Below are 14,643 nucleotides of genomic sequence, written 5' to 3'. Positions count from 1 at the left end.
GAACACTGTCATTAATACGATGTTAATCAAGGTTATGACGCTGACGGGAAAAGTCTTAGAGCTACAGGTCGAACCGTCTGATAAAGTCATCGAAATAAAGACACAGATCGAGGAGAAGGAGGGCATACCACCCGAACAGCAGCGACTCATATTCTCCGGGAAGCAGATGAACGACCAGCAAACAGCAGAAGACTACAAGCTGCATGGGGGAGCCATCGTGCACATGGTGCTGGCACTGCGAGGGGGCAAATGTTCGATCCATCTTTACAATAATGACAATCATGCAATAAATTCTTACAAAATGTAAGCACTTTTATTTTAAACATTGGAATTCAAGATAATAAGGGGGGAGGGTTATGGGGTGTAACTGTCTTGATTTGTGTTTTTAAAAAATCTGATAACACAAAAGCCATAGAACTCATTCAAAACAAAATTCATATACTAAATAATTTAAAATAACAGTTTCTAACAAAATCAGGAATAAATTAAATAAAAGACCGCGATAAGTAAATGGTTAAGGTATCACACTCTCTGCTAGTACATTCGTAGACTTGGGGGTTTCGCCATATTGTCTCTGGATTTTCTGACCAATAAGAGGAGCAATGGAAGATTCGAATATCCAAGACCCAATTTATGTCCGACCCCCTTCAAAAATGGGTTAATGGGGTTTCTTCAGTGGAAAAACACCAAACCCTCAAAATCTCGATGGTGATGATGGTGTTAAGGCCTAGCATGAGGTCTTAAAGCTGGCCTTTTGGTAGAACAATCCAACTTCATTCTACGAAAGTAAAAGGTAAATTGCCAAATTATATTTTTTAATATTACATATTTTAAACAATCTGAGTTGAAATGATCGAGGAGGAGAGGTCAAACCAAAGAGAAAAAGTCATAATTTTTTGTTGTTTTTTTGTATACCATCCAGTCTTAAAGTTTTGTCTGTCTAATGTGTTTCGACAGACCAACCACTAAAGAAGGCAAAATGGGAAACATCTGGTAGACCAAAAATTAGTAAACAGTTCAATTTTTATTGACCTTATTAAAATTTGACCATTATTATTTAACAATAATACAATTCATTTTTTCAATATGATTTTTATTAATTTTATGATATACATATTCTAAAAAACATCCTTCATTGAATACAAAACACCTGTTATAAGCTCAACATTCCTTAAAGCAGTTGGTTTTTACATATCTTATCCTTTGATTTCTTTTGTTCCCATATTTCCTTGTATATATTTTCTTTTTAAACAGAAATAGAATAAGATTTAAATCAGATTTTAAAAAAATAGCTTGTATTAGAAGAGGGATATTTGTATTTGGGGATAGAAAATTTAAGAAATGATGAGAAACATTCCATCTTTTTTTAGTATTTACTTATTTTGGTTCAAAATCGACTGCTACTGGCTAATTTTTTTCCCTTCTAGATTAAGTTGTCTACAACATTCTACAAGAAGTGTAAATGTAAATTAAAGTCGCTATGCACTACATGGAAATCTAATCGATGTATTTGAAAAAAGCAAGGAGGGGGAGGTCGATTAACAATTACAAAACAGAAACCGTTTGATGACAACTATAAAATACTAATAAAATCATCTTATATCAAAATATACTTCATAGCAAATACATAACAACAACTGTTCGTAACTAGACTAGGTTAGAAAATTTAAATTAATCATTAAAAATAAAAAAACAAAAAAATGTGACTAGCTAGTATTCAAAGAAGAAAAGGTATCAAGCATGATAGGAATTTGTTTTTTGAATGAATAAAAAATAAAGTATTGTGCCTATTTTAACACAAATGGTGGAAAACAACGAAAAGAATCACAGACTAAAATGTAACACTAGGAGAAAAAAATATCTGGGTTAGTATCTAATAACAAATTACGCTCTGGTGTTCATAAGAAACTATTTACGGGGGGGGGGGGATTTTATAGACAAAAAGTTCAAATTTTGTATTAAAATCAAAGCAATTTGTGGCCTGTAACAACAAAGTGAAAAAATAGAGGAGAAAATATAAAACTATTATAATTTTTTAGAACCCACCCTTTTTAATTATTTTACCCACGTATGTAATTAATTTTGATCAGCATAAAATTTGAGAAAATTTAGAAATTAACTTTTCAAAAATTTAACTTTTTAAGTATTATTACAAATTCCTCATAAATAATATCGAAAAAAAAGGAGAAATCAAAGTTGAAAACAGTCCATGTATCGTATTTGCATCTTTTAATTTATTTTTTATTTTATTATTTTAAACTTGTGAAGCAGTTTTTCTTTTTTAAACTTCTCTTCAATCCTTTATACACCAGAAAAGAATTTCTCATCGAATGAGCACATTAACAATAATAAATTGTGGCGCTATTTTTTTTTTTAATATTTTTTATATATATATATATATTTAAATTTAACTAAAGAAAAATATGTTGGAAGACTTAATTCCTTGATGAGTTAGACATTTAAGAAATTAAATCAAAAAAACTTATGAGATCACTTTAATCAGCGCCAACAATAATCACAAATTTATAACTACTTTACAATGAAGAAAAAAGAAAAGAAAAAAGAGCGTTGTTTTACAACTATCTTTTAAAACGTTACAAGCAATGGTCTAAAGTCCGGTAGAGTCAGTCGAGTTGTCCTGCATCGAAGACAGCTCTAAGGCTGCTTCTGTTGAATCGACTCGTCTGAAGTAGCCATTGGACTGTGTCGTTGCCTCGGCTTGGATTGAGTATTCATCAGTGTCCGAGTTGAAGAGCAGGCCGAGCAGGACCGAGAGGGCCGAAGCATCATTCCCATGGCAACCTGAATACCTATAATTTGGCTTTTTGTCGAATCTACATCCAACAGATTGTGCTCCTGAATCACAAATGTAAAAAAAAAAAAAAGACAATGAACATTTAAAAAAATAAATCAGGAAATTGACTCTTTTTTTTAAAGAAAAGATATATAAGGAAGTTAAATTTATCTTTTAATTGAGTTATAAGTCTGCAGCTAGCATTTTAAGTCAATTTGATTTCTGATCTGTTTATTCTTGGAGTGTTAAGCAAACAATATATTAATGCTAGTAATAAAATAAATTGTATATCTCCTGTGTTATGTTAGATTGAATTTGGCGATAAAGTCATCCTCTATGAAAATTAGTTTTTTAGGTTGAAATTTATAGTTTTAATAATCATTTACTCACCTAGTGGAAATATACAGTCATGATTAAGAGCACATTTAACCCAAGGAAGCATAACCCCTTGACGCAAGGGAGCAGTGTTGTACAACAGAAGCTTTGTCGCTTCTACCATGTGCGTGAAGAAAAACGACTCACTCGGCACAGTGAAATATCTGTTCAAATAAATTATAATTGTCACAACGGTAAAAAATTATAAATTTGTTGTGTTTACCTAAGCATTCTAGGGTGAGTGAGTGCAGTTACAGGGTGAGCTGCCCTCCAGGTGAGCACACCTTGAGATGAAGCTCTTTGCACAAGTGGTGATATGTCACTTGTTGTCAATCGTTGGTCATTTTCTAAATAGAAAATAGCACCGCTTCTACTTACTGCATCCTAAAGCATAAATCAATTTTTATTTATTTGGTCAACAACTTATAGAATTTTTTAAATTACCTGTATGATAAGAGGACGGAAAGCATGTAGATGTTCATCAGACACATGAGGTGGAAATACGGATAAATCGAATTTCACGATCACACATCTTGAACTGTTACAGTACAATGCCATCTAGAAAAAATGCCCATATATTAACTAAACAAACAGAGAAAAACAGACTTTTGAATCTTATACCGTTTGGAGCTGGTCTTCTGAGAGGCCGATGTTGTACAAAAGTAGAGTGTGGTTTGGTAGGAAGTGCCCAATGTTGCGGACGAGCCCAACCGCCTGGCTAATGGCAGCTGGCGAGACGTACGACACGATGACCGGGAGCGTTGTGTTGCTCCAGACGTCATCTGGGTATGTCCGCTGCTTATCCCCTGCCAGTCCAAGCAGGACAAGGTACTTCTCATCGACATAAAGTCCACCTCTGTTATTTTCAGCACCTCCCTCTAGCTTATCCTAGAAGAAAAAACTACAACGATTAGAAGGAGACTTAGGGAAATCAGGCTTGTCTAGCATATGCACATTTAATCAAATTGAACAGAATGAACCTCTCAAGAAAAAATTTTGTCCTTCACTCTTTTTTCTTAAAGTTAGAAAATGCATTATGAAATAGCATCTAGCACAAGTTCAGGTATAAATAAGACAAGAAATGTTTCACGTTTGGTCACGAAAGAATGAATCATAAAGCATCTTGGGTATCGAGTATGATCAAGCTGATGTTGAATTTTCAACGTGCAAATCATACATGTTAAACCACAGTTTATTGGCCACTGGCTCATATATGGTATTTTCTAAACTCCTGTCTATTTTTTATGAAAAATTTATGAAAGAGAACTGACCCAAATGCAGCAAAGATACTGCAAAAAAATGGAACCATCTCAACACCAAAAATGAAGAACACCGAAAGGCACCTAACCTAACTTTAAAAAAAAAAAAAAAAAAAAAAAAAAAAAAAAAAAAAAAAAAAAAACGACAATTGATTATATATATATATATATTTATACGATGTTTATATTTGCTGATGATGAGCTTAAAATAGGTCAAAGGTTTTTAGTTGAGATAAAAAAGTCAATGGCACGAGCAGGATTCGAACCCACGATCTTCGGCTTGATGCGCCGCTGCTCTACCAATGCGCTGCGGTTGAGATGGGAGGTTGGTGTCCGAGTGGATCGAGGTCACGATAGCTCAAGTGGTAGTATCGTGTTCGTATCAAGCCGAAGATTGTGGGTTCGAATCCCGCTCGTGCCATTGACTTTTTTATCTCAACTAAAAACCTTAATTAATTGTAATATATTAATTGGTCAAGCAGACCACGAAATTAGTGAATAGGTCAAAGGATTGGCAATAGCTACAAAATGCCTTCTTCTTCTTCTTCTTCAAGACCATACCTTGATCCAGTGTTCGTAAGTGAAAAAAGTGGTTGATACTTCTAATACTGAAACTAGAGTGACTGGCATAACAGAATAATCGAGTATTATAAAAATTCGAGTTGTGGTAGATGTTAGGCAAATTTTGACAAATATTCTTCAATAATTGAAGAATTACTATTATTGACTTTTGATCATTTTTTGGTCTCCTGGGGATTCCGTACATGTTTCAAAAGTGGAACTGACACAACAACAGAGTCAGGCCTGATAGGGTCGGGCATGTTCATTCTACATACATGGCACAATGATGCTGCAACTTATCCCAGTTTGAAGAAGTTAGTTATAACAGACAAGTATTAGATCATATTGAAACTTGATATTTTGGAATTTGACTTTCAGCTGTCTGGGAATTTCAAAACAAGGCTCTAGATTTGTCGATGTTATGACAGAAGGACTGGTCAATAGAATGACTGGTACAACAGAATGATCAAGTATGATAAAAATTCAAGTTATGGAAGATAAGTTAGGTCAATTTTGTTAGTCATTCATTAATAGGGGCTGTTTGGCCATTTTCAGGTCTCCTGGGGATTTCGTACAAGTTATGATAGTGGAACTGACACATGTAGCAACAGTGTTATGCCTGATTGGAGTGAGCATTATCATGCTGCAACATGACACAATTTGAAGCAGTTAATTCTAACAGACAAATATTAAATGGTATCAAAACTTGATATTTTAGAATTTGTTTTTCAGCTGTCAGTGAATTCCACAAATAAATTCTCTATTTGTTGATGTTATGACAGAAGGACTGACCAATACCTGGCATGACAGAATAATCGAGTATGATAAAAATTCAACTGATGATAGAAAAGTTAGGTCAATTTTGACAGTCATTCTTTAATAAGGGCTGTTTGGCCATTTTCGGGTATCGTGGGGATTTCGTACAAGTTATGAAAGTGGTATTGACACATGTAGCAAGTGCCATGACTGATAGGATTGAGCAGGATCATGCTGCACATAAATGACACAATGATGCTGCAAATGACCCAGTTTGAAGCAGTTAATTCTAACTTACAAGTATTAAATCATATCGAACCTTGAAAGTGTTGAAGTTGTATTTCAGCTATCTGTTTATTTCAAAACAAGGCTCTAGATTTGTGATGTTATGACAGAAGTATGATAAAAAATATGGAAGATAAGTTAGTTTAATGTTGACTGTCATCCTTTAATTAGTGACGGTTTGATCATTTTCTGTTCTGAGGGTTCTGTACAAGTTTTGAAAGTGGTCCTCTCATATGTAACAACAGTGTCATGCCTGATAGGATAGAACATGATCATTCTGCATATGAATGACACAATGATGCTGCAAATGACCCAGTGTGAAGCAGTCAATTCTAACAGACAAGTATTAAATGAAATCGGACCTTGATAGTTTTGAAGTTGTCTTTCAGCTGTCGGTGCGTTTCAGAGACGAGGTTCTGGATTTTTGGGCGTTGATCACCGAACGCTAGGAGAACGATAGTCGTTGCCACGGTGCAAATGAATCCGATAAGGTATGTTTTCGCCCTCATTGATTTGGAAATGGAGCGGCATCGAGAATCACTCTGGGTCCGCTTTGTCCGTTGATCCTCGGGGCCGAGAGCCGTCAATCCAGCCTCGACGAGCCGGGGCGTATCAACTGCATTTTCACCGGCCGGCCGGCGGCATCGCCCGTCCACTTTCTAATATTCAGACGCCGGTTATCTTCGGAATCCGCTTTTTTGGTCACATAACCGTTTCCCTGTCGGAGGCCAGGCGGTCAGTCCTGGATTCCGGTCGAAATGTGATGAGATTCTTCTCGGAATCAATCGTCTTCCTTTCCCCTGGACAAGCAATGTCCGATCCAGACTTTTTCCAGGATTTTTCCGGATTCGAGACAGAAAATCAAACAAAAAAGGGGGGAAGAGCTAAGAAAATAAAAAAAATTATTGGGATTAACAAACAACTTGAGATACACCCACTTCAGTCGGGCCAACTTAACGACCCGAACCACCTAGATAAATTTCCCCCCAGTTTAATCCACATTCATACATTTTTTTTTAATATTCAATCATATACAAGTATATTTGCCTATTGTTTACTGATTTTCTTTGTTTTTTCATTAAATAATCTTATTTTACTTTAAAACAAATTCTTACTATAAAATATTTTTTGAAAAATTTATTATTATATAGATATAAATAATTATAAATTATGTATTATATTATAACTTATTTTCGTTAACTAAACTTACGAATAGGACACGATTGATAAAATAACATTCTGAATGATCACTGCAGGTTTATCGAAAAACGTTAAGTACAAAAAAAGTCGTCTGTTAATTTAACATTAAGAAGTGAAATAAGAAAAAGCAAATGTCCATGTCTCAGGTAAACCCCCCCCCAAAAAAAAAGCTGCCCTCTAGTATGTTCGCAACTATTATTATTAATTATGTTCATTTTTTATTATTTTCAATTTCATTATTTATTAATTATTTCATTATTTATCAATTATTAATTATTTCTGTAACCTATTGGCATATATTTTCCGAAACCCGATGCTGGCGGTGAGTACTGCATGCATATTCTGCACATCGGAAGACGTCTGAAGAGGGCAAAGCCGTTTGTTTGAATTAGTTCTGTAAAAAGTTAGGAAGTTACTCTATTAGGTTAACTATGACAGTAATGAGTGGTCTAAAGTGTATTTATTACTAAACTAGCATTTGCCCGTGACTTCGTCAATGTACCTTTCTAATGCGATGCAGAGTGCTAGTATGGCTTTCTAATATAATACCTCATTTCTCAAATTCTTCTCTTTTTCAGTTCACTTCGGTCTATACATGGCAAACGATTCTCGATATGAGCCCCTCAATGATGGAATTTCAAAAAATCTAGCGGTTTGGTCTGTGCGTCGTCTGTCAGTCAGTACGGAACTGTTTTATATATAGATAGGGATGGAATTTAAAAAAATCCTTTCTTAACGGTTATCCATGTCATTACTGGAATGCATTATCAAAAATTCAGCTCTTTTAGATCCAGCGGTTTGATCTATGCGTTACCTGTCAGTCAGTCACGGAACAATTTTATATGTAAGTCCATTATATTTAGTTGTCCGGTTGTCCAAATTACTTCTTTCATTAATTAATCTTTTTATGTAAGGTCTTGGTTGAAATGAAAAAGCTAGTGCCACGAGCGGGTTTCGAACCTTCGGCTAAATATGCGTGCTTGAGTTATCGTGACTTAGATCCACTCGGACACAAACTCCCCATCTCAACCTATATATTTATATGTATAGATTAGCAAGTTGATGGCGGACCACCTATTGTGAAAAAGAAAATTTATTTCCTACCTATCAACTTATTATGGAGTTCCACAAAATTAGGGTGAACACTATAAAAAAAAAGTAGATTAGTCATTGTAAAATTATAGATGGTCCTATTATATAGTTTACAAGGCAAAAGTTAAGGGTCAATGGGAACAGGTCTGGATTAACATATCTGAAAACAAACTACGGTAAATAAAGAACTCTGTAGATGCGTGGCTTACTTCATTCAGAAATAGTAGAAGGGAAGAAGTGGTTCTTGCACGGTTGAGGATTGGACACTGTAGAGCCACTAAGGGTCATTTGATGGGGCGAGAGGCACCTCCAATTTGCGGAATGTGCAATCAAATCGTCACAATCAAACATATACTTACGTCATGCTCATTATATTCAGCCCATAGACGTTTACACTCCTTGCCTATAAGCATCCAAGAAATGCTAGGCGACAACAATGATAATACATATACGTAATTTGTTTGATTTCCTCAAATCAGCAAATCTACTCGACAAAATATGAGCTCACACTGTTTGTCCTTCTTTATATATACAAGATCAGATATATAAAGATAAATGAATAAGATAAATAAAGATAATAAGATAATAATAATTAGATATGACAATAATAAAGATAATAAATAATAATAATAGATATAGAATAAAGATAAATAAATATAGATCGACAAATATACTAGGTCGACCGTCCGCGTGGGTAGCTTTAATCTGTATGCCTCTTTCTATTTATTAGATAATGAGTTAGTAAAAAAAAAAAATGTAATTAGTTTTATTTGCCTGCTGTTAAGTTAAAACTACTCCAAGAGAAATGTACATTGGACGTTCTTGTGACCACGATGTTTGACTAACAATGTTTTTGTAAAAAATATTTAAAAAATGTCATTTATGGTAATAAAGGCCTTATTATTATTATTACTATTAGAAAATAAGTTTTTTTTTTAAAAAGGAATTTCTTACGTGGTGAACTTAATTTTGGTATATAAATCTGAAGTGATTTTTGTCGCGGTCCGGTCGCCCCTCCACGATTCTAATTCTAAGTGGGGAATTCAATGGTCGATCGTTTCTCGCCGACCGTTGCTTTCAAGCACTAAATAAGAACGGTTTCTAAAGAATAAATAAGTGGATTATTTGAAGAGGGTGAAATTGCGGCAGAAATATTTAGAGATATGTTAAAAATGATGTAAAATTGTTATTAGTATCGTCCAAGTGGGACGTTGGTAGGATGCATTCTCAGAATTACCAGACAAGACAGGTAAAAATGGCGAAAGCGGCCGAAACTTCTATGAACGTATCAGCGCTGAAATTAGCGGACCCATTAGTGAAAGAAATCCTGGACACGGCCGCCCACGTCGCCTTGTACAATTTTAATTCAGAACTCCAAGAATGGGAGAAGACGAACATAGAAGGAGCGTTGTTTATATATAGCCGAACAGGTGAGCCTAAATACAACGCATTTGTACTGAATAGGTTGAGCACTTTTAACTTAATAGAACCGGTCGACGAAGGGCTGGACATACAGTTGCAAGAGCCGTTCCTCTTGTACAGAAATTCCATCGGTTCGATCCACGGCATATGGTTTTACGACCGGGACGAGTGCGTGAGGATAGCGAACGCCGTTGAAAAACTGGTCATGGAGCAGAAATCGTCCAACAGTTGTAAGTCGGAGGGTAAGAGCTCGCCGTCGGGCGTCGAAGGGGCCAATCCGAGAGTGATGGACTTCTTTGCAAAGGCGAGTAACAAGACCCCGTCTCAATCGGTTGCCGGCCCGTTCGGTGGAGGTCCGAGGCCGCCTCAGAACACAAAACAGCCTGATGTGAACCCCATCCTGCAGCGGCTCATGTCCGGCTCGAACCCGCTTCATGTGCAGGATATTGAGAAACAGCACTCAATCAGAAAACTCAAGAAGGATGAACGTCCCGTCTCACTCCCGATCAGACAGCAGAAATTGGAAAACGGAATAAGCTACATGAGAATCTCCGAATCGCCGCCTAAAGCGCGGCAACATTTCTTCAACTCGCCCTCTTCCTTGGAGAACCAGCCGCTCGAGGTGAGCGAGTTGGAGCGAAACGTCGCCAGCATCCAGACACCCTGCAAGCCTGCTCTCCTCCCGCCCGGCATGTTCACATCCACAGTCTCATCAGTAAAAGAGGACCCCAAGGTGCAGCCAGAGCCCCTTACAAAATCTCAGCTCATCCAAGCGGTCACCTACCTTCTCAAAAATGATGCTGATTTTGTTAAAAAACTTCATGAGGCGTACGTCAAGTCTTTTGTGGACATGGTCTCATAAGAGCCGTGCCCTTAAATAAAATTTGCATACTCATTACGAGGGGGAAAACTTAATCACAATGTCTTCAAAATATGTACATATAGTATATAAAATATATATATATATATATTGACAAAGGTATACACCATACCGAAGTATTATATAAAAATGTATATATTGTGAATTTTTTAGACTTAATTGTATCATACCTATTTTTATAATACTGTCATTAAAAATAATCGGGTATTAGAGCGAGGCAAAATATATCTGTCAAACTAAGACACGAATCTTAGGGGCTAAAATATTGTATGTTAATCTTTGAAGACAGATATTTTTGTAAATACGGCTGTCTTGATACTAGAGACGAGTTAGACAATCTTCACATGAATGAAAAACTTTAACTTAAATGTGTTTAATTGCTTTAAAAAGCCTGGTGAATAAGCGATTATGGGAGATAAGAGGATTTTGTGCAAAAATTTTGTTCCTCTGATATTGTGGCACTTACATTTTTATAGTTATTGTTTTCTTTTTGTCGCTTGCAGGGGTCAATATGTCTGGTTCTTTTCAATATTGTGTTTTACACTTGTCGGCATTGTTACCCTTTATATCATGTCATTAGTATCTATGTTGCTTTTCTCCTGACAAGCGGCTTGAGAATTTGTGAGAAATGACATTGTGATCTGGTCGTAATCAGCATGCAAATTAAAAGGCAAGAGATCTTGGACTGTATGTATAGTATTTCAAAAGATATTATTTATTTATTTTTATTATTATTATTATTTTTTTTTTTTACATTTTCCCTTGACAACCATTGATTTTATTTTTAATTTCACAACCAGATCAAATTGAAAGTTACATGTAACAAAATAATTATGTCAAATTAATTGATTGATATTGTCAGAGCATTGTCAAATAAAATACTATACACTGAAAGGTTTCTCTCGTTAATTCCCTTTGTTTTACAAAATGATCAAGAATTGAGTAAACTATACTTTTAACCTGAAAACATGTACAAGTTTTTTTGAAATATTTATTAAAATTTAATGTTTGTTTATTTTAGAATCTCTTCCTTGTACCATGCCTGTAGGCGGGTTGCTTTTCAATGGATTAAGTACTTAATAAAAATGTGCTTTTGCACTGCAGATCAGCTCAATGCATACCTCTCAATTAAATTTGGATGCATGCTAATGTTCATATGAAAAGGACTTATTTGTTTGATAATGATACCAAAATTATCTGTTTCCAAAAAAATTCCAAGGCTAATAAATATACCTTTTTATATATTGAAGTTAAAAGTTCAGCATACTAACAGAAATAATATGCATGGTATACCTACGCCTTAGCCATATAGCAGACTTTGAATGTAAAAGTAAAAAAAAGTACCATGTTTTTTGGTTATTTTTTATCAGTTAATTATATTGTTAAATAATTAATTTAATAAAACTACTGTTTTACAAATGGTTTCTTTAAATGGTGTCAGATTTCATGATATGTTACTGGCAAAGAAAAAAGTTGAATGTGAAAAACCACCAAGAACTGGTAACGGTTCCATACATAGACCAGATATTTTGTAGGATATATTTTTTGGAGGTCAGGAATGGGTTGTTATTTAGTGGCGACAATGGGCTGAGAGTCTGACCTGCATACAGGTTGGACAGTTAGGTGGCACATTCTAAAATTGTGAGACAAATAAAACAATACTTCAAATACTGAAAAATGTTAAAATTCAATTTTTGTATATTAGATCATTCTGGCCTATTTTCACTAGTTTTGTCTGTCAGGCTGATTGTCGTGTTTTTATTTTGTTCATAGCAAACATTAGAGACGGTCAATACTCCAAGTTTATATTCAAAATTTAAATTTTTTAAATATCTACAGATGTAATTATATGTGTATACACAAAGTTGTACAAATCAGTATTTGTGTGAAAAAATATTTTCTGGCAAACATTTCGAGCAGTATCAAAGCCTAGTAGGGACTCTGCTGTATTGGATAAACAGATTATTTTTTTTTAACTTGCAGTGTTCTTATTTATAATTCATCAATTGTACAAATTGGGTGGTCTGTAAATTTTTAAATGATTATCATCATGTGAGAATATTTAAAACTACGATAACCAGAGACGTTCAATTTTATAAGAAACAGATGTCAGTAATGATTGTTTAATTGCAGAAATGACAAGTCATTTGAAATAAGACCGTTTGAAAGAATAGCTTTTAGATTAAGACGATCTATGGTAATTACTTTCAGACTAATTCTGGACAATTTATTAAATTCTGTCATAATTTCATAATTTGTATAAGAAAATAACGTCGCATTTACCTCTCCTAGAAGTTAGTGTTCTTAAATTGCAAAGGGAGCCTATTGACTCATAATCTATTTTAAAATTACAATTTTCCAAATTTCTGCCATTTTACAAAATATATATCTAAAGAATTTCATGTTCCTTTTTTTCTAGAGAGAAAAATTTAGCAATACCACAGTAATTTTCAACATTAGATTTGTCTTTGTTTTTATAAATAGGAATAATGTGGGATGTCTTCCAAATCGAGAGGAAATTCACAGTAGCTTTTTTAGAGGTTTATTTGAGGGTTGATGCAGAATACAATTCTTTCTTCCACTGGCATAAAAAGATCTGTTGAGGAACCCCTACAGTTTATAGCCATAGGGAAAGTGTGCTATTCTTTGTAAATTAAGCACTTTCCTTGGTGCCTCTTCATGGATCTCCTTACGTATGAGAAATGTCCTACCGAAGTGGCTATACTGTAAACGCTTTATATTCGCAAAGGATATGTGCCGATGTCTGTTTCGTCCTGCCAGAGCTGGCATGATTCTGTCTCAGCATTGCCCATCTTCTTAAGATGGTAGTTATGAGGACGGTGGCCGGTGTAGAGGCCTATAATTTTTCTCAAATCCCACCTGTTGAGAGAGGGAGGTCTTTCACCTTTCATTTTGAAATGTTTATAATTTTTGTTTTACTAGTTGATCAGCCCGTTTATGGTTTCATGTCCAGGAATAACTTTAGTAATCTTGTTTTGCTTTCCCAGAATCATTAAAGACTTTAGGTACTCCCTGACAAGTTTGGAGTTGAAAGCACATGCAGTTAGTGCCTAATGAGGTGTTCTATTGATAAGTAAAAGGAAGTCTAAGCCTTCAGCACAATTTTTTAAGACAGGAATATTATCTGGGCCAACATTAAATTTAAATTCCAATTTTTTTAGTTTTTCAAGGATAACACTTTCAGACAAGAAAATAATGGCAATATTTAATATATAGGTTTAGTCAAATGAATTGAGAATTTAATCTAAAGCAGGATGAAATTGCTTATCAGTGGGGGACTATAGTGATAGATGACCCCTTTCACACTAAGAGGATTACATATATATCAATTTTAACCTAATTATAATTGTCAATTGATATGATCACCTTCATATGGACAATCATGGTTTATGGTGGTAAATTGATGAAAGATGTTGACATTTGTATTAAAATGATCAAAGATGACAACTTTTTGGCTCAGAGGATCATATATCAATTGCAAGCTATTGCAAGCTAGGACTATCACATATGATCACCTTTATACTGGTAAATGGTAATCATTGATAAGATTAATGCTCAATTTCAGACTTAAGATGGATTACGTAGTTTTAGAGAATTAATGTGAAAACTACAATTTTAGGTTAAGGTGATGAAAGACATCATGAGTGAGTCATTATGAAAGACGATAGCTTTCAGTCTAAGAGGATCATACACAAATTTCAAGCTATTATAAGTCTAAAAGAGATGTACATTTTCAGGATGACAATACTTGAGTGGTTTAGAAGATATATTTCAGATTTAAGTAATTGTAAATCCTTTAGCTTTAGACAAATTTGGGAACTACTATTTTAGGTTAAGGTGATGAAAGACATTACGTTAAAATCATCAAAGATGGCAGCTTTTGTCTAAGAGGGTCATGTACCAATTTCATGCTAATTGTAAGGCTATCAGAAATGAACATCTTCAGGCTTGAGATTCAGATTTGAGTGGTTCAGAAGATAAATTTTATATTTAAGCAA

The 14,643-nt window shown here is 34.6% G+C and overlaps 3 protein-coding genes across 3 annotated transcripts; 2 read left to right on the top strand and 1 right to left on the bottom strand.

Annotated features, from left to right (window-relative positions):
- Positions 1-19: 19 nt before the first annotated feature.
- LOC106662413 (NEDD8-like) lies at positions 20-307 on the top strand. Its single transcript, XM_014386485.1, has one exon. The coding sequence runs from the start codon at positions 20-22 to the stop codon at positions 305-307; it is 288 nt and encodes a 95-aa protein (XP_014241971.1).
- A 2,057-nt stretch (positions 308-2,364) lies between these two features.
- Positions 2,365-6,984, bottom strand: LOC106662581. Its single transcript, XM_014386775.2, has 6 exons — positions 6,393-6,984; positions 3,791-4,057; positions 3,614-3,727; positions 3,393-3,553; positions 3,185-3,333; positions 2,365-2,856 (listed from the first exon to the last, which is right to left on the bottom strand). Exons 1-6 carry the CDS (start codon positions 6,537-6,539, stop codon positions 2,609-2,611), a joined length of 1,086 nt encoding a protein of 361 aa, XP_014242261.1. The 5' UTR covers positions 6,540-6,984; the 3' UTR covers positions 2,365-2,608.
- A 2,532-nt stretch (positions 6,985-9,516) lies between these two features.
- On the top strand, positions 9,517-11,518 carry LOC106662626 (mRNA-decapping enzyme 1B). The gene has a single exon (XM_014386842.2). The coding sequence runs from the start codon at positions 9,542-9,544 to the stop codon at positions 10,604-10,606; it is 1,065 nt and encodes a 354-aa protein (XP_014242328.1). The 5' UTR covers positions 9,517-9,541; the 3' UTR covers positions 10,607-11,518.
- Positions 11,519-14,643: the final 3,125 nt, after the last annotated feature.

This window comes from Cimex lectularius, unplaced genomic scaffold (genome assembly GCF_000648675.2).
Source record: "Cimex lectularius strain Harlan isolate CLEC.00 unplaced genomic scaffold, Clec_2.1 scaffold33, whole genome shotgun sequence".
NCBI classification, from domain to species: Eukaryota; Metazoa; Arthropoda; class Insecta; order Hemiptera; family Cimicidae; genus Cimex; species Cimex lectularius.
Note: the sequence above shows the minus strand (reverse complement) of the source record. Positions and strands in the feature narration are given on the sequence as shown.

Coding starts and splice junctions, on each gene's coding strand:
- LOC106662413 (XM_014386485.1), top strand. CDS start 20: ATGTTAATCAAGGTTATGACGCTGACGGGAAAAGTCTTAGAGCTACAG.
- LOC106662581 (XM_014386775.2), bottom strand. CDS start 6,539: ATGAGGGCGAAAACATACCTTATCGGATTCATTTGCACCGTGGCAACG. Junction 4,058..6,392: donor ACAACTTCAAAACTATCAAG/GTCCGATTTCAT, acceptor TTTTTCTTCTAG/GATAAGCTAGAGGGAGGTGC. Junction 3,334..3,392: donor ACTCACCCTAGAATGCTTAG/GTAAACACAACA, acceptor TTATTTGAACAG/ATATTTCACTGTGCCGAGTG.
- LOC106662626 (XM_014386842.2), top strand. CDS start 9,542: ATGCATTCTCAGAATTACCAGACAAGACAGGTAAAAATGGCGAAAGCG.